A 20,614-nucleotide genomic window follows, 5' to 3' on the forward strand; every position below is an offset into this window, starting at 1 on the left:
AAATCAAGACGACTGGAGGATGAGCACGGATGCAGTGGATGACCAAGATATCCTTTCGGTGTCTCATCTTGCTCTCTGCACTCCACAGTGCGTTGCTGTAACCGCCTTCCTCTCCGTTGAACCGATAGGTTTCTTCCGCATATTCTGCCGGATCCAGACTTCACATGCATGGGTAGACACACCCCGGGGGCCAACTGCGTGTGGCATGCACACAGCACGGTGGAGCTAGATGGCCGTCGGTGGCTCTCCTGAGCCGACGCCCTTTTATGGATCTCGTTTTTAATTCCATAAGGGTGTCTAGCCACCTGCCTCACCAGTCCCGCAAGGGAGCGGTGGGAGTGCCGGTTTAGTCGCCGGTTGTACTGAACAGGTTGTACTGGATTACAGGTTACCAGTAGCAGATCTAATGACCTGACCTGACATAAGGATACATAGATATTTATTAATGAAAGAGTTGTTTGTTGTGTTCACATGTGTGTATCTGTGTGTGTCTATGTGTGTGTGTGTGTGTGAGTGTGAGGTTCTGTAACAATAATATAGTATGACTGATAGCAGTTTGCATAACTGATTTCGGACTGCTGGGAAACAGACCCTGGCCTGACTGATCCATTCCGGGGGGTTGAACCATGCATCTTGTGTATGGAATGTAACTGAACTTTATTTCTTATATGAAGTTGAATCGTTTTTCACTTAAACAAAAAGCAAATTTGAGTTTGAACAATCATTTGAAACAAATAGCCATGCACATTGTTAATATCCATATTTATTTTTAAAGCAAATTTGAGTTTGAACAATCATTTGAAAGACATAGGCATGCACATTGTTAATATCTATATTTATTTTTTCACACTGTATTACACTTTTTCTCAACAATTATAAGCTTATAATTACGTAATTAACAGATTTTGTTTTTCATACATAGTAAAAAGCTCACTGTTCAGTTACATCTTATGTATTTATATAAATACATGTATAAAATGTAACTGACCTATATTTATCATTTGAATTTTGATTTTCATGTGTGAACATGTAATGCAGTTGCATACTTAAATAGTTGTATGTATGACTTTGAAGTTTACACCAGAAAAAGAGTGACTTTAAAAAAATGGTCTAGATTATAAAGTAATTATTTATATATATATATATATATATATATATATATATATATATATATATATATATATATATATAAATGTGTGTGTGTGTGTGTTGGGTCTTACTGAATCAGGGTTATCACAAAAATCTGTAATGTGATGAAAATGTGTTGTGAATATCATTTTTTCTAATACTAATTGTAATCAGAAAGCAGAGAGGCACATTGTTAATACCCATATTGAGTTTTTTCACATTGTATTAATTGTTTTCCATATGATTAAGCTTATAATGCATTACGTAATAGTTTAACAAAAAGTTCAGGTACATCTTATATATTTATACATGTATACACTTAACTTTATTACCTATCTTGTGTGTGTCTGTGTGCGTCTGTATGTTGGTCACACTTAGGTGCATTTCCTCTTTCATTTAAACAAAAGCAAGTGTGAGTTAGAAATGATATTTTTTTCCTTTGTGACTTTAATTTTGAGAAAAAAAAAAGTGAAAAACAATGTGAAATCCAACACAACTTTGTGTGGTCTATATTTTTATGTTGGGAGGTGCACATGACTTTTGTTTTGCAATTGATTTTTTGTGTGTTTTGATTCAATTATTGTAGTAAGTGCATGTCACAAGTGAGTCTTGAAGGCCTTGCCTCTCTTGTCTTTTCTTTTACAAGTATAATCAGACAGTAAAAATGCTGTTTCCAGCTGTATTTTGTTTGTTTTCTTTCTTTAAGGGTGTCATTCTGTGGAGGTGGAAGTACACTTTTTCAATTCTTAAAAGTTATTATCTTCACTTGAAATGCCTGAGTAGTTATCTAGATTCAAAATAATTTTTAAAAAGCCCATAGTTAGAATCCATGTTCATTTTCAGTCATAAAAATGTTTACTTTCGTTCTGTATCTCCTATAGTTTTTTACTTGAATTTAAAAAAAATATATATTACCCCTGCATCATCAAAATTCTCTGGCAATGGGAGAGACCCCTCCCCCTTTTTTTACATTAATTTTTTTACAATATGCCACTGAATGGGTTAAAGGCAATGGTAGCCAAAGGCATTGAAAAACACCACCTCTTCCACCTATATCAATCACTCATTCTCAGTTTAGTTGACTGTGGACTAGAGCAAACAACACTTTCTCAAAGCAGCCTCCTGAAGTTCAAAGGAATTAAATATAATGCATTGAGACTGATCTTGGGAACAACGAAAGGCACAATACAGAGATCATGCGATACCTGCTTGACCTTCCTTCAGTGCAGGCCAGACACAAGTTAGAACAGGTTAAAGCTTATCTCAGAGCATCAGAAAACCCTAAAAACCCACTGCATGATGCAGTGAAGGAGCCAAAATGCAACTGTCTAGGATGCAGAGCAACAAGAAGACAACGTTCAGCTTGTATGCTAGCTGCAAAACACATCAAATATCTTTTTCAACATTAACGTTTCACCCTCTCTGGAAGACATTATCGGGAATGGCCAGAGGGCTGGACAGATGCAGAGGTGAAGCTACTTACTGAAGAAGACAGCAAAGAAGAGGATATGATTCAGTCACCAAAGACCAGTCTGGCTGGGGATTACAATGTAAAGCAAACTGGAAAAACAATTGGGGAAGAGGATGCCGCATACAAAGTCACAACCTCTAGTCTGAGAAATCAAGTTGAAGCTGTAACACATGCTGTCCAGTGGCTGGCATCCATATGTGTGCCTTCAAATCAACATGCCATAATTCTGACTGACTATATGAACCTTCTACAAAAAGCTGAAAGTAGAATGGGGAGCCCAGAGTGGCATGAAAAAATGTACAACATCCAGATTCAAAAGCAAACAAATTTATAGCAGCCGCTCAACTAACAGCTACCAAACTTCACATTATGACTGGAATGTAATTTTGACACAAATTGCTGAAGTCTTAAGACAAAGGACGTAATAGTATACTTGTAACTTTAAATGAAAAATAGAAATCGTAAAATGTCAGCTTCAGTCGATGTTGAAGGTTGTGGGGCTATCTACTTGATTGTCTACACTTGTTGCGGATTTCATCTCCTTCATTTTCCCATGAATTACCGTAAGAATTATAAGACAAATCATCATTATCTGGGTTGAATTCGCTGCAAGAGTCCATCATAATTTCATTGAGCTGTAAACTGCACAGTAAGCCTTTGACATTTTACCATATAGATGCAGAAAACCGGATAAAAAAACACTATTCATTTGATTTTTGGAGCAAAACTTCGCATGCCATTGAGGAAGGAAGTTAAGTTGGAGGTACTTCCCTTACATAGCAGTTTAATGCATAATAATGAGCTGAAGAACTGGTTGAAATAAATGGGTTTCTTCACCCACCTATCAGGCGTCTCAGGCGCAGAACGGCGATTAGCGGCGCACGCCTCTCAGGCGGGCGCAGGGTTGAATGAGTTAAAGGAAATGAGCGAGCTGATAGATTTGTTGGTAGTGCAATGAGTGGCCAGCATCTGGTGAGATCTGAAATCTTAACAACAGTAAAAGAGTACCTAAAAAATCAGAAACAAGACTATCACACCATTGATTGCCTCACAGAAAGAATGATAAAGTTATTTGACAATTGATCACTAATTAATCATCATCTAATATTAAAGATAATTGTTGTTCTACCATGTAGACCGATAGACACATCAGTGAGGCAAGGAAAGTTGTTGTATGAAGTTTGTTGACATTACAGCTTCAACTACAGTGTGATTAAGATTGGGAATGTTAGTCTGTGTGTTGGCTGGTGAACACTGACCAACTTCACAGAGTTCAAACTGCAGTGTTATGATAATATGAATATGAGGTACAACAGTACTTAGAAAGATTTAAAAGAAAAATGTCTTCAAATTCTTCCAACAAGTACAGCCCAGAGAGACAGACAACATTGTACAGTTTGCTAGCAGGCTGATTTGAGTTTCCATCATAAAAGAATGGAAGGGTATTAGCCAGAACTTGCATAGTTATCAAATAGGACATAACCCACAAGAACTTCAAACAGTCACAGAGAACCCAGGAACACTCAACAATCATCGCTGTATGACCATCAAACAGCAAAGTGATTTCCTGCTGAAAAATGGCAAGAGCATGTGGATATCAATACAGATTTGCACACATCCCTTACAACAAGCTTATTTAACCATCATATGAATGGTGAAACATGTAAAAGCCCACTTAAACATACAGGTGAATGTGGGAGTTTGCAGCCCATGAACGTAGAAGATGGAAACAAAAGGGTACACAACATGCACCCCCCACACCCCCCCCCACCCCCCGTCCCCCTGAAAACAGTATAGCTGCCACATAGCAGGGCAAAAAAGGTCATGCACATAAAAGCAAATTTGTGCATCCATACCCATTATGCACACCCCTGAAAACAGAGTATAGTTGCCTATATTGCCAATCATGCACATAAAAGCATATTAATGCATATTAATGAATGTGGTAGTTGAAACGCACCAGTGCAGAAAAAGAAAAAGAAAACCTGTGTCATGACTTACATCATGTATTGAATAATATTATGGTAAGATGGGTTGTTCCAGGGATGACATCAACAAGGCCTATCGACGCCTGGCCGTCCTGCTGCACCCTGACAAGAATGTGGCCCCAGGCAGTGAGGAAGCTTTCAAAGTGCTGGTGGCGGCACGCACCGCTCTACTCAAACGGTGCAGCTGAGTGTCTGCACTGCCAGTAGACCCTTCACTCATGTCAGCGGTGTCCCTCAGTGTGTTCATGTCTTGTGTGGTCTGCATGGGTGTGGTTTCCATCACTGGGAGAGAGCAGGGCGTCTTTCTGTGTTGAAGCGGCAAAACTGGTTACTGTGAGTCAGAACCGTACTTGGTGTGTTTTCATGGTAGTAGAGTGTGGTCAGCATGAACCATAAAAACCATACCTATCACAGTTTTGAGTTAGCCTTCTCGATTTGACGTTTCTCCTCATCACTACTCAAGAGTGATCTCGTTCCATGGTTACCAAATCTTATTTGTGTATGTCATTAATCTTAGTTTGTTTCCGGCAAAACAGTTCCTGTTAAGTTCCGATCGCATGTTGATCTTCACAAAGTTTTCTGTAACTTTATCAGTGGGAATATGTGTTTGCCATAAACAAATTAATAAGCCAGAAATTAGTTGTGTCATACAATTAAACTGGTGTTCTAATAAACAGAACACTGGTTAATTTTTTAACTGTGTTTGCCATAAACAAATTAATAAGCCAGAAATTAGTTGTGTCATACAGTTAAACTGGTGTTCTAATAAACAGAACACTGGTTAATTGTTTAACTGCTGATGGTATGAACATCTCAGAGACTTGTTAACTTATTACTGCTGATGATATGAAAACACAGATGCTGTTTAACTGCTAACTGTTTAACTTCTGGACTTCTGATGGTATAAAAACATAAAGACTGTTCAACCCTTTAATTTCTTATGTCTAATTAGACTAGTGGTTTGTTTCACTTTTGACACTGAATAAACTTGCTGTTAGTAACACAGAATAGTTAAAACTTTCTAAATGCTTATGCGAAGTTATTGATTTGAAACTGGCATTTTCCAATTTTTCGTTTAGTAAGGGTGGGAAGTCTGATTTTTTTATTTTTGACTTTTGGGTATATTTATGGGTTATGTCTCAGGATGGCTTTTAATATGTGTAGAAACATTAGCTTTCCCTGCATTCTGATTGTGAGTGACATTTGAGTAATGTTCATTTTTCCATTTTGCTGGAGTTTGTTTCCCCTCCAGGAAAACATTTGAATTGCAAGAGTGATTGTATAAAAACTTTGCAGAGCTTGTTTGAGCTTTATCTGTTATTTATTGCTAATTGTTGTATTCTGTCTGGAATTTGGGATGAATTTGAATTCAGTTTTTTGTGATGATTGACAAGGATGACGATGATGATCTGTGGGGATAAGTTTTTTGGGGTTAAATTTTTCGCTTCCCCATGCCTTTTCTGATTCAAAGTAAAAAGGACACCACCTATGAAGCTCCCTACAGATGACAATAATTGCTTAGCCATAGAGCCAGACTGAGTGAGTGAGTGAGGAAATCAGTTTGGTTTCTTCTTCTTCTTCTGTGTTCGTGGGCTGCAACTCCCATGTTTACTCGTATGTACATGAGTGGGCTTTTATGTGTATCACCGTTTTTACCTTGCCATGTAGGCAGCCATTCTCCTCTTTCTGGGTGGGGGGGCTGTGGGGGGCAGGGGGGGGGGAGTGAAGGGGTTGGGGGGAGGGGGGTGTATGCAGGGTATGTTCTTGTTTCCATAACCCACTGAAGGCTGACAGGGATTACAGGATCTTGATGTGCGTATTTTATCTTCTGCTTTCATGTAGGCACAAAGAGGATTCAGGCACTAGCAGGTCTGCACATATGTTGACCTGGGAGATTGGAAAAATCACCACCCTTTACCCATCAGGTGCTGTCGCTGTGATTCGAACCCGGAACCCTCAGATTGAAAGTCCAACGCTTTAGCCACTCGGCTATTGCGCCCATCGTTTGGTTTGAGATGTAGTGACAAGTCTGTGTTCAATACACATTTTCATAAGTTATATTCCACATCAGCCAGACCTGAGAGACACAGATCCTTGCACTGTGGACAGGTGATTTAAACAACACACAAAGATGACATCCACGAAGTGGATGACACTCCACTTTGTGATTCCAGTCCTCCCAAAGTTTGTGAGTCAGTGCTTCCAGTCAAGCCTATGGCACAATATGAGTAGGATTGATTCATGATGACAAATCTTTTACTGTTATTTACCATATTTTACAGCATGTAAAGTGATCTACTTTTTCCCTCAGCTTTGACTTTTGCACATAATGTGCTTAATGCATGATTAAAATCTGTTGGAATGCCATTATGAATCAGAATTGTAACAAAGAATAGCTTTGAACCTGGAAGTATGGCATTTGTGGCAGTTAAAACAAATGAAACCTTCTCATGAATCAGAATCAAAACAATTTATAGGCAACTCATATTTATGCAAACAACACATTTGGGGGAGTTGGGACAGGCAGATTCAAGAAGGTGGAGATTGCAGTACAGACAAACGAACAGAGGACGCAGCATGTTGGGAGAGTGCCAAGGATGACATCAGGGCCATAACATCAACTTTGGCTGAAGGTGCAAACATGGCTGCAGCAGCAAGTGATCGAACATCAGTGCTCATCTCCTTTTTCCTTATCACTTTGGTTTGTGCCTTATAATATGCTGCACATTATGAATTGTTAAATTTGGATTTTTTTTTTTTTTTTTTTTTTTTTTTTTTTTTGAGGAGGCACCTTATAATCCGAAATGCCTTGTAGTACATGAAATTTGTTAAGCTTGAGATGGAGTTCAAATCCACAGTTTTCTAGTCATCAGTCTGTGATGTTAATCACTGTGGCATGGCAGCTGGCTGAGCTGCAGTTTGTTGCAGAGACTGATATTTTGTATTTGTATTTCTTTTTATCACAACAGATTTCTCAGTGAAATTCAGGCTGCTCTCCCGAGGGAGAGCGCGTCTCTACGCTACAGCACCACCCATTTTTTTAAAGATATTTTTCCTGAGTGCAATTTTATTTGTTTTTCTTATCGTAGTGGATTTTTCTACAGAATTTTGCCAGGAACAACCCTTTTTGTTGCCGTGGGTTCTTTTACATGCACTAAGTGCATGCTGCACACAGGACCTCGGTTTATCATCTCATTCGAATGACTAGAGTCCAGACCACCACTCAAGGTCTAGTGGAGGGGGAGAAAATATCGGCGGCTGAGCTGTGATTTGAACCAGCAAGCTCAGGCGGATGCGTTACCTCTGGGCCATCACTCCACTCAGTATATCGTGTTGGTGTACCTTATGTTGAAATGTTGTCCATTCACATGGAAGACAGACTTATGTAGGTGTACCTTATGTTGAAATGTTGTCCATTCACATGGAAGACAGACTTATGTAGGTGTACCTTATGTTGAAATGTTGTCCATTCACATGGAAGACAGACTTATGTAGGCGTACCTTATGTTGAATTGTTGACCATTCACATGGAAGACAGACTTATGTAGGTGTACCTTATGTTGAAATGTTGACCATTCACATGGAAGACAGGACTTATGTAAGTACCTTATGTTGAAATGTTGACCATTCACATGGAAGACAGACTTATGTAGGTGTACCTTATGTTGAAATGTTGACCATTCACATGGAAGACAGACTTATGTAGGTGTACCTTATGTTGAAATGTTGTCCATTCACATGGAAGACAGACTTATGTAGGTGTACCTTATGTTGAAATGTTGACCATTCACATGGAAGACAGACTTATGTAGGTGTACCTTATGTTGAATTGTTGACCATTCACATGGAAGACAGGACTTATGTAAGTACCTTATGTTGAAATGTTGACCATTCACATGGAAGACAGGACTTGTGTAAGTACCTTATGTTGAAATGTTGACCATTCACATGGAAGACAGGACTTGTGTAAGTACCTTATGTTGAAATGTTGACCATTCACATGGAAGACAGACTTATGTAGGTGTACCTTATGTTGAATTGTTGACCATTCACATGGAAGACAGGACTTACGTAAGTACCTTATGTTGAAATGTTGACCATTCACATGGAAGACAGACTTATGTAGGTGTACCTTATGTTGAAATGTTGACCATTCACATGGAAGACAGACTTATGTAGGTGTACCTTATGTTGAAATGTTGTCCATTCACATGGAAGACAGACTTATGTAGGTGTACCTTATGTTGAAATGTTGACCATTCACATGGAAGACAGACTTATGTAGGTGTACCTTATGTTGAATTGTTGACCATTCACATGGAAGACAGGACTTATGTAAGTACCTTATGTTGAAATGTTGACCATTCACATGGAAGACAGATGTAACTACCTTATGTTGAAATATTGACCATTCACATGGAAGACAAGACTTATGTAGGTGTACCTGATGTTGAAATGTTGACCATTCACATAGAAGACAAGACTTATGTAGGTGTACCTTATGTTGAAATGTTGACCATTCACATAGAAGGCAGACTTGTGTAGGAATCAGAATCAGAATCAATTCTGATGTAAAAAGAATCATGAAAAGATTTATAAGACATGCATGCAAAGCTACATATACCACACACAAAATGTAAAACAGAATAATAGATAAATAAAATAGAATGTAGAATAAATTTTCCAAACATTCGCACAAGTTTTTCTTCCAGTATCAGTTAATTGGGTTTAATAGAGTTTGGAAGGTATTTTGAATTTAGTGTATGAATTCTATTGAAATATCTTTGTGTAATTTGCAGTCATCTAAGAAATTATATTCATTCTCTGTTGTTTGACATTGTAAACATCGTCTCATTTCTTTTGGGATGTTAAAATATCTACCTTTTTCTATTGCTAGATCATGACAGGATATTCTTAATTTGCATGATGATTGTTTTTGATTATGATTAAGATATCCTTCAAGAAAATAAGGTTTGGTTTTGTATTCATGGGTAATTTTATTCTAAAATGGTGATTTAGATTTATTTTCAGATTTGTTTTTCTTCAATATGAAACATATCCATATTCTAGTTCATTCACTGTAATGCGACTAAGTCTGTGAATGTTGACTGTGGACTGATTATTCCTAACATGTCCTTAACCCAGATTTTGCAATACAGTTCTAACAAAGTTAATCCATGTTCGCTCTTTTGTTTCCTCTGTAAGCATGTCATCATGCACAAGTTTGACGTATGAATTTTTGCTTGTGCCTGTGTTGTATGAAGACAAAATTTTATTATTTGACTAATCACTTTTAAAGTTAAGGGTATTTACTTACTTCACAGAGTATTGCTAAATTTGTGGCTTTTTTGTGGACTCCCAAAGAAGCTTAAATGAACATGCTCATGTGGAAATTTGTTCTTGGGATGATGGTTATACAGGTTGTCAAAGATAAAATTCTGCTTTTTCACAAGTAGGGAACCATATTTACGTTAGCATAGGTGAAAACGAGACAATAAAATGATTTTGATATTATATGTATGCATATGTTTTCATTCTTGAAAATTGTTTTAAAACTATGAGATGCTTAATTCCCTTGTTTTGCCAGATGTTCTGTAGCATTTTCAAAATTGCCTGATTTATGGAATATTATTCCCGTATATTTTTACTCTTCAGTTGTTTCTATGACTTCTGTTTCACATTAAATATAATATTCAAGCTTGTGTTTCTAATCTTGAAAATATGACTACTTTTGTTTTTTTCTCTATTGATTTGAATACCCCATTGTAAATAATATATGTGTAACTGTTTAAGTTTTAGCTGTGGGCAATGTTTAGTTTTTGAAAGTAGTTTTGAGTCAGCATATAAAAGACATGAGATACTTCTGTTTTGAGACAGACCAACTATTGGTGAATTGTTGACCATTTACATGGAAGACAGACCTATGTAGGTGTACCGTATGTTGAAATGTTGACCATTCACATGGAAGACAGACTTATGCAGGTTTACCATAACATTCAGTTGTTGACTATTCACATAGAAGACGAAGATTTTTGTCGCTGCTTTTTTGCTGCCCCATCATCTGCACTGTTTCAGTGGCACTACTCCCACTCTGCTCATTCTGAGTCCCCCATACACAGCTTCACCTGGATTTGTCTGCCACAGTTCCAACGTCAGCAGTCCATTGGGAACCAGGAGGAAACACCAGAGGAGACCCTGCACTGCTGCTGAGTTACTTTGGTGGTGTACACACATATATGTACAAACACAGACATACAAAGTCACACACACACACACACACACACACACACACACACACATTTGATAGTATTGTTTATAGTTACCCTACGTATGGTGTAGAAATATGGTTCCCCACTTGTGAAAAAGCAGACAATCATTTTACCTTAAAAACATGTATAGCCATTGTATCGTGAACAAATTTCCAGATGAACATGTTTATTTGGGCTTTTTTTAAACAAGTACTGGGAGTTCACAAAAAGGCACAAATTTAGCAGTACTAAGTGAAATAGGCAAATATCCTTTAAGATTAAAAATAACCAGGCTTACACAAGATATAAATCGGCCAGCATGGATCAAACAAATCTTGGTTTTGGACATGTTTTGGAAGAGAAATAAATCTGAAAATAAATAAAGATAGCAATTTTATGAAAAAATCACTGATGAATACAGAAGTGAACCTTATTTTACTAGAAGGATATCTTGATTATAACCAACAGTCATTGTGCAAACTAAGAATATCCTGTAATGATCTTGTAATTTAACTTCCCCCAAAAAAGAGGTTATGCCAACAATGTCAAACAATAGAAAATGAATATCATTGTTTTGATAATTGCAAACTATACAAAGTGTGTGTGTGTGTTTTCATAAACCTTGTTAATGTTTAATTGACAATTAAAATTGATTCTGGCTCCAATTCTCACACACACACACACCCCCACACACATGCAGATATGCGTGCACACACACGCACATGTACAGATGCTTGTGTGCACACACACATGCACAGATGCACGCATGCACACACACACACTTACACACACACATGCACAGACGGACACGCACACAAACACACACACACCGCTTGTGGAGTGGTGGGCTAGCTGTAAAGTGTCAACAGGTTCAGTCCCATATATGGACAGATTTTTACTCCCCCTTCATAACAACTTGAATGGTGGTTTTGGTGTTAGTCTTTCAGATGAGATGATTAAGTGGGGTCCCAATATCAGCATGCAGGTAAACGGACCCGCAGCAACAAAAATTCTATCTTTGGAAAAATTCCTAAAAAACTCTACATTGATGGTAAAACTAATACAGCTGCAGACAAAAAAAAAAAAAAAAAAAGAAGGAAAAAGGATGGCGCTGCACTGTGGTGATGTGCTCTTTCTGGGTGTCACAACTCATGGTGACATTTAGGGCATGTGGCCCATCATTGTGTTTTCCCTCCTCTTCCACTTTTCCTCCCTCCTCCCATCCTTCAGGTGGGGTAAAATTCTCAAAGTGTGCATGAGCCATGGGCACATTCCTCAGCTCAACTGAGTGTGGACAGCAATGATATTCTGGGCTTTTGCAGTCCGACTGCGGTAATTTACAGGTTGTCTCCAGTATTGGTGGGGTAGGTACCCCAACATCTTGGCACCAAGTGAAGGGCCACCTGCCATCCATTGGAGTCCCTTCTGGGTGTCTTTTTGTGTCTTTGTTGCAGTTTTCTTTGTGGTCGTTATAGAAGTACACTACCCGTGGCAGGAAGAAGCCACTTGTCAATTTAGCTGGTTGGGATTTCTACACAGGGGTATGGGGAGATGCAAAGAGGTAGAAGGTTGACAGGAGAGGGAAAGGGTGCGTTGGGAAGTTTTGACAGAAAAATTGTTTAATTATTTGTGCTTCCACTGTGTGAATGTGTACCTTTTCTTCTGGTGTGTGTTAATGATTTGGCCAGTTTTATTATTATCGTGTTTTGATAGGTTTAACCTGAATTACAGTTATGTAAAACTAGGCATTTGTTCTGTATCTTGGGTGCAGAGAGGGTGAGTGCCAGTGTATAAGCAGTGTATATTTGTCTTGTAAGTGAAATTATTTTCCTGTTTTGTAGTAGTGAATGTGCTGTACATTTCTGTTGTTCAGAATTAAGGTTAAGGATAGTATCATTCAGCAGTGGGGTGGACATTCTGTAATTTTCCAGCTCTCACCTTGCCCTGTGTCCTAGGTCCCGGGCCTTTCGTCTGGTGACCTGGGTCTTCGTCCGGCCTTGCCCCGTGACTTGTGTCCTGGGACTGGGCCTTTCGACTGGCATCCTGTGTCTTTGTCCCGCCTTGCTCTGGATCCTGGGACCTGGTACCAGGGCCTTTCGACTGGCATCCTGTGTCTTTGTCCCGCCTTGCTCTGGCCGAGTCTGGGTCCTGGTACCAGGGCCTTTCGACTGGCATCCTGTGTCTTTGACCCGCCTTGCTCTGGGTCCTGGGACCTGGTACCAGGGCCTTTCGACTGGCATCCTGTGTCTTTGTCCCGCCTTGCTCTGGCCGAGTCTGGGTCCTGGTACCAGGGCCTTTCGACTGGCATCCTGTGTCTTTGTCCCGCCTTGCTCTGGCCGAGTCTGGGTCCTGGTACCAGGGCCTTTCGACTGGCATCCTGTGTCTTTGTCCCGCTTTGCTCTGGGTCCTGGGACCTGGTACCAGAGCCTTTCGACTGGCATCCTGTGTCTTTGTCCCGCCTTGCTCTGGCCGAGTCTGGGTCCTGGTACCAGGGCCTTTCGACTGGCATCCTGTGTCTTTGTCCCGCCTTGCTCTGGGTCCTGGGACCTGGTACCAGGGCCTTTCGACTGGCATCCTGTGTCTTTGTCCCGCCTTGCTCTGGGTCCTGGGACCTGGTACCAGAGCCTTTCGACTGGCATCCTGTGTCTTTGTCCCGCCTTGCTCTGGCCGAGTCTGGGTCCTGGTACCAGGGCCTTTCAAATGGCATTCTGGGTGTTTTCCTGCCTTGCCCTGCGTCCTGGGACCTGGTACCAGGGCCTTTCGATTGGAGGTTTGGGCCTTTAAAGAGAGTTCTGCATCCGGTGTCCAGCAACGTTTGTCCTGAGCTATGTCATGGTCTTTTCTTTTTATTTGATGTTGCTGCCTGCTTCTCCATCATATCTGACAGTGCTGCTCAGGTACACAAATTTTTCAGTTGTGGTAGGTCTGTCCTGTGTACTTGGGTTGGTGAATAATAATAATAATAACTTTTAATATTTATCAGTTATTTATAAATGTTTATGTATATATGTTGTTGTTGTTGTTTTTTTGGGGGGGGGCTTTTTTTTTTTTTTGGTCAAGGCCTTAGTGCATTGGGTTACACTGCTGGTCAGGCATTTGTTTAGGAGATGTGGTTAAGCGTATATGGATTTGTCTGAATGCAGTGATGCCTTCTTGAGAAACTGAACTGAATGGGATTGATGAAGGGTTTGGATTGTTTAGTGTCATCAGTTTCGTTCTTCTGGCTTCTCTTCAGGCCTATTAGCTGTGCAAAGGTGATGAGATGGATTGTCTTCTCTTGCATGTGATGATGAGTGTGGGATGCCAGTGCCAGGTCATCTACAAAGTCCAGATCTTCCAGCAATGACAGGAAAGCCCATCTGATACGTCTTGGTTGATCTTTGGTTGTTCTTTCCATCACACAATCAGTAGTCCTCCTTGAAGTGTAGTGCTGACATTACGTATCCTTGCCTCACTCCTGTCTTCACCTCGAAACTGTGCTCACTGTTTCCTACTTTGTATGTGTGTCATGTGACATACAAAGACTAGGACTCAGCCCACTCCCAAGTATGCCAGTGACAATTTTAAAAGAAAAGAAAAAGAAACAATAAATCGTGCCTCAGGCTTTACACCCAGGAAAACACTAGGGCACACCAGGTGAAGGTTCACAACACTTTATTCACTCACATGACACCACAAACAAAAACATGGTTCCTCCTAATTCCCTTCAACACCCACCTCCCTCCATCTACCCCCTTCCTTTACCCCTGGACCCAATGTAGGCCATTCATAACACTAGAACACTGGCAATGAAGTTTTCTTTTAACTATAATTAACACAGCTGGTAACAAAACACAACCAGCAGACCGTTGAACTAACTCTCGAAACGCGATCTCGCATGTGAGACTCGAAAGCGAAAGGACGACTCGTGTCGTCTGCAATGTGACATCATCTTACATCTCCCTCCTTTTAAATGGACATAAAACACATTCAAAGTGTGCTAGTAAATTATCTTTTAAAGTCTTTGGAAATAACTGAGGGGGAGACTTAAATCAATAAAATTAGCTCATGCACCAAAATTGAACAATGTCTTTCTTTTTCTTTTCTTTTTTTCTTCTTTTTTTCCCCCTTTCTTTCTTCTTGATTGTCTTTCTGTTATAAATAAAAGGAAATACAGTTACTGAGTTAGAGTAACTTCATGCATAGTACAGGTGCAGGAACTGTCTCAGTATCTGTAGTGGGCAGGAATGTTGACAGCACATCCACTCTGCGTTGTCCGGACTGGCATTGCTGCTGGATGGAAATCAGGTTGACTTTGTCTCTGGGTGTCAGCCTGAGGTTGTCCTGGAGGTTCTGGGTTGTCTTGAGAACTTGGAACATCGGGACTGGGACTGTCATCAGGTGGCTCAGCAACAGGAGTTCTGGGAGTGTCAACAGCTGTTCCACTGAGGCCACTAGGGAGAAACATAGATGATGACAGACGAAGGTGTTTTCTGTTTCGTCTGTACTGGTTGCCTGAAGAAGTCTGTATAACGTATGAACGTTCAGCAACTTGGTTCAGGACTGTTGCAGAGTTAGACCACTTTCGCTCATGATCTAACTTCTGGAGGACGACATCGCCTGGACGAAGTTCTGGCAAGACTTGAGTTCCATAGCTTTTGTCGAAGTGTCTTTTGTTGTTTCTCTTTGCCCTAGCATCATTCTCAATGACAGTGCTCTTCTTGAACAGTTTTGGTTCAAGATTGGATCGAAGAGTTGGGAGTGTTGTACGTAGACGTCGACCCATGGCCAACTCTGCTGGACTCACTCCTGTCGGTGCTGTTGCTGTGGCACGGTATGAGAGTAGAGCTAGGAATGGATCCTCTTGTTGCAGAATGTGTTTGGCAATCTGCACTGCTCTCTCTGCCTCTCTGTTTGCTTGTGGAAAGTATGGACTGCTGGTAGCATGTGTAAAATTCCACGACTCTGCAAAACCTTTGAACTCAGTTGATACGAACTGTTGGCCATTGTCTGTCACAATCAGTTCTGGGATCCTGTGATGGGCAAAGATGTTTTTCGTGCTGCCAGTGACACTTGCTGTGGTGATATCTGGGAGATGTGAAATCTCAAGGTATCTTGAAAAATAGTCCATGAGCACTAGAAATTGTTTGCCCTTGTGTTCACATAAATCTGCTCCCACCATCTGGAATGGATACTCTGGTAGTGAAGTTGGAATCAGAGGTTCTCTCTTTTGGGTGGGTTTCTTTTCTTCACAGTGCCTACAGGTCTGAATTTTCTTCACAATGTCTTGACTGATACCAGGCCACCACACTGAAGAGCTGGCTCGTTCGCGACATTTTGTATTACCTTGATGTCCTGCATGAATGATTTCCAGAGTCTCTTTTCGCAGTGATGTCGGGATAACAATTCTGTTGCCCTTGATGAGTAGACCTTTGTGTGTGCTCAATTCGTTTCTTATAGCAAACAGCTCATGTAGGTCTGGACTAACCTGACTCTTGTAGATGGGCCATCCTTTCTCTGTGTATTCAAGTGCTTTTTTGAGGACTCAATCTTCAGAAGTCTTGGACGCAATTTCTTCAAGACGCTTGTCTGAAGCTGGCCATGATGATCGAACACAAGTCGAGGTGAGCTTCAACATCGTCCATCATCTGGTAGATTCGCTGACTTTTCCTTCCTTTGTCTGTCTGTGGACTTCTTGAAAGCGTATCGGCAACCACTAGCAATTTTTCAGGAGAGTACTTTGCTTTTGGATTGAAGCGCATCAGTCTTATGAGCAGTCTCTGACATCGTAGAGGAGCCTCATGAAGATCTTTTGTGTTGATTAGTGGAATCAGGGGTCTGTGATCAGTTTCAAGTTGAAACAACTCAAGTCCAACCAAATATTTTTCAAACTTTTCGCATGCCCAGACAGCCGCAAGGCACTCTTTCTCGATTTGAGCGTAACCACGCTCCGCTGGTGTCAGTGTCCTTGAGCAGAAGGCTATCGGCTTCATGATCCCATTGTGCTCTTGAAGAAGGACTCCACCAAGTCTAACTGCTAGCGTCTAAACTAACAGTTGTTGGTTTCATCAAGTCAAAGAACACAAGTGTAGGCTCTTGTGACAACTGTTCTTTCACTTGGCAAAATGCTGTAGACTGTGGCTCATCCCATGACCATTCTCTGTCATTCTCAAGCAGCTGACTTATTGGTTGAAGTGTCGTAGACAAATTTGGGATGTAGCGGCCCAAAAAGTTGATCATTCCGAGAATTCTCTTCAATTCAGTGACATTCTGCGGGTCAGGCATGTTCTGGATAGCCTCGACTTTGGCTGGATCAGGTCTCACGCCCTCTTCACTGATACGATGTCCTAGGTACTCAATCTCCCTTTTCCGTAGCTCTGCTTTCTCTTTGTTGAGTTTCAGTTCAACTGATTCAAGTTTCTGAGTAAGCTGCCAAGATGCTTCTCATGGGAAACGTCGTCTTCACTGTATATTAGAATGTCATCAAAGTAACAGATGATGTTTTCTTCACCTGCCAAAATTTCCTCCATAGTCCTCTGAAAGATTTCTGGGGCTGATGAGATTCCGAATGGCAGTCTCTTGTAGTAGTGTTGACCACAGGGTGTGATGAACGTGGTCAGCTTTGCAGTCTTTTCATCCAGTGGTAGCTGCCAGAAACCCGATGTTGCATCAAGTTTGCTAAAGATTTTAGCTTTGTTCAGTTTGTGTGGAACATCATCCAGGGTTGGAAGCATGTATCTCTCACGTTTGACAGCTTCATTTAAACTTTGAAATCAGTACAGATTCTTACATTGCCATTCTTCTTCAAGACTGGTACCATGGGTGCACACCAATCAGTAGCTTCTGTGATTTCTTCAATGATGCCATTTTTCTTCATCCGTCCCAGTTCTGCCTTCACCTTCTCAATGAGAGGTATAGGAACTCTGCGTGCTGTGCCTAAACTGTAGGGCTCTGCATTTTCTTTCAACTGTATTTTCACTGGTTTGCACTTGACTGGTTGGTCATCAAGGTCTCCGAAAACTGATGATCTGACGTTGTCTAACTTTTCCGTTCTCTTGACAAGTCCAAGACCACAAGCTGCACTGCGACTAAGAAGATTGTCAGTATCTGCATCCACAACAAATATGCACAAATCAAAGTTCGCAATATCACCATGCATCACTGATGTCATAAACTGACCATGGCATTTCATTATACCACCCGATGATTTCAGTGTTGCTTTACTGGGATTGAGAGAGGGTCTGGGTCTTGTTGAACTGGGCCAAGGACATGACAGAAACATCTGCTTCTGTATCAATTTTAAACTGACAGTTTTTTCCACAAATGTTCAATTGTGTGTGCCATGGAGGTTCATTTGAATCAACAGAGCCAAGAAAGTATGTAGCAGTATCATCAACAGAGGCAACATTGTGGTTGCGGCTGTGGCAACAAATTGAGAAATGGTTAGGCTTACCACAGCTGCGGCATGTCTTTCCCCGTGCAGGGCAGTCCAAGTCTTTTATGCGAGAGTCTCTACCACACCTGTCACACTCGGGATGATGTTCACCTCCACCACGTCCACGTTGAGTAGAATGTTGACCACCACGAGCACCACGAAATCTGCCACGATGTTCATTGTGAAAAGAACCACGACCAGCATGTCGATGACCACCAGCGTTGCCATGGGGATTGCACTGGTAACCACCTGAATGACCACCTCTGGAGTTGTCCCGGACTGCATCTACTGCTGAAGCACGTTGTTCTAACATCTGCGCCTTGACTTGTTCATGTTGACGGGAAATTTCTATTGCACGCTTCAAAGTTAGATCTGGTTGCAACTGTAGTTTTTCTAAGAGTTGTCTGTCTATCAAGCCAACTACCAGTCTATCACGTATAGCTGACTCATCTGGAAACTCTGCATGTTCAGCAAGGTCATACAGTACTCGTATGTATGTTTCAACATTCTCATCAGAACGCTGACAACGTTGGTGAAAAATAGCTCGCTCATGAATAACATTCACTTTCGGGTTGAAATGTTCGTCAAACATACGAATCTGCACCCATGCTATAAATTAATGAACTGGTCTGCACATCAAATGTTTCTCTCATCAACTTGGTTGCTGTTCTGTATCGTAAGAACCTTTGACGCCATGTGGGCCATTGCTCTGGTTTGCTAAAATCAAAGTCAGTCGGAGGCTTGAAAGACATAATTTCTTGCACTTACCTTTTAACTTCTGACTAATTCCGTTGACCGCTGCCACCATGTGACGTGTGCCGAGTATTTTGAGTCGGACAAACAACACTAGAACACTGGCAATGAAGTTTTCTTTTAACTATAATTAACACAGCTTGTAACAAAACACAACCAGCAGACCGTTGAACTAACTCTCGAAACGCGATCTCGCATGCAAGACTCGAAAGCAAAAGGACGACTCGTGTCGTCTGCAATGTGACATTATCTTACAATAACCAAAACACAAGAAAACAAACTTCACACTCCATTATGCTTCCTCACAATACATGATCGCATACACAGGTACAAGACATGCACAGTCAGCCCCTCATTCTCTCTCAGGCATTCCACTGAACTCCCCTGTCCAAGTCATACACGCAGCACAGGCTGATGGTATCGTCCTTGGGGATCTGGCGAATCCAGGCCATGGGAGGAGGAGGGGGCAGTTGTCTCGATGCCCTCGGAGGAGCTAAGCACCACCAGGGGGGCGACCCCGTCGCTGGTCCTGGTGCTATCTCTCCCTCCTCCACCTCTCACTACAGACCGGTGAGAGAGGCGAAGTGACAAACCAATGTCTCTGGCACAAACCTCCAGCACAACGTGAACACTGGGAGCCTGTCTTGGATGAGGGCAGCAGGGCTGACTCTCGGCTTAGTCTTGACGGAAAAGGAAAAGCTGCAACACCTAAGTACGGTGAATATCCCGGTGGTCGATTGAAGACAAAAATGTTAAGAGGGCCAGGAGCAGAAGAAATGCAGAGGCTGACACACACACATAATGTCCAAGAAGCAAAAAAGAAAAGGAAAATGTATATCTTCCAAAGATGCACAAAGACAAACAAAATACAAAGAACCAGGAGGTGTGAAAGGAGGAATGAGCGATAAGCTGGACCATAAAATAAAGGATGGGACTGCACGTCCCCACCCACACCCACACACACCACTGCCCCACCACACATGATGTCGGACGGGCGGAAATATAACCCCGTGGCCTCCACTAGAGAGAATAATAAAGAGAGGGTAACTATCCAGAGACAAAACAATATACACCTTTCTCAATGGCAAAATGTGTTCATCATGAGAAAATGGTTTACTCAAAAATATATATTTCTATATCAATGTAGGGGGAGGGAAGGTAGCACCCCTATCGCCCCAGATTTAATAAAACATTGGTCAAAGTATATGCATACGGAACCATACCTAGACAATACGAAATTACGCGGAAATCTTAACACAGTAGCAGAGAAAAAAAACAACAACAAAAAACATACTATATTATCAGCTAAAAAAACAAACAAAACACACACACACACACAAAACACGTGGCAACACAGTTCTAGATAATTCCAGTACATAAGCTTGCCTCCACAGCTAGTGAAAGCAGGTCAAAGAACAAAAACGAAACTTCCTGAGACTGGAACGTTGCCTCTTCACCTGGCTGGAGGAGGGCACAGGTAAGTGCAAACACCCTGACTGAACCCTAGCTGACGGAACAGCCAACCCCCTTCCCTTCAACTGAATGAAGAGGAACTGGGGCGACCACTGGACAGATCTTTTACTGTCCGCGAAAAAATAGAGAAGCTCAACCC

General features: G+C 41.1%; 1 protein-coding gene across 1 annotated transcript in view; it reads left to right on the top strand.

Moving 5' to 3' along the window:
- The window catches only part of LOC143276919 (dnaJ homolog subfamily C member 27-like), a 28,122-nt gene extending 20,749 nt beyond the window's left edge, over positions 1 to 7,373 (top strand). The window contains exon 7 of the mRNA XM_076581586.1: positions 4,643 to 7,373. Coding sequence (XP_076437701.1) covers positions 4,643 to 4,775 — 133 coding nt within the window. The 3' untranslated portion in view covers positions 4,776 to 7,373. The remainder of the gene's footprint in view (positions 1 to 4,642) is intronic.
- The last annotated feature ends 13,241 nt before the right edge of the window (positions 7,374 to 20,614 follow it).

Source organism: Babylonia areolata, chromosome 33 (assembly GCF_041734735.1).
Source record: "Babylonia areolata isolate BAREFJ2019XMU chromosome 33, ASM4173473v1, whole genome shotgun sequence".
Lineage (NCBI taxonomy): Eukaryota > Metazoa > Mollusca > Gastropoda > Neogastropoda > Buccinidae > Babylonia > Babylonia areolata.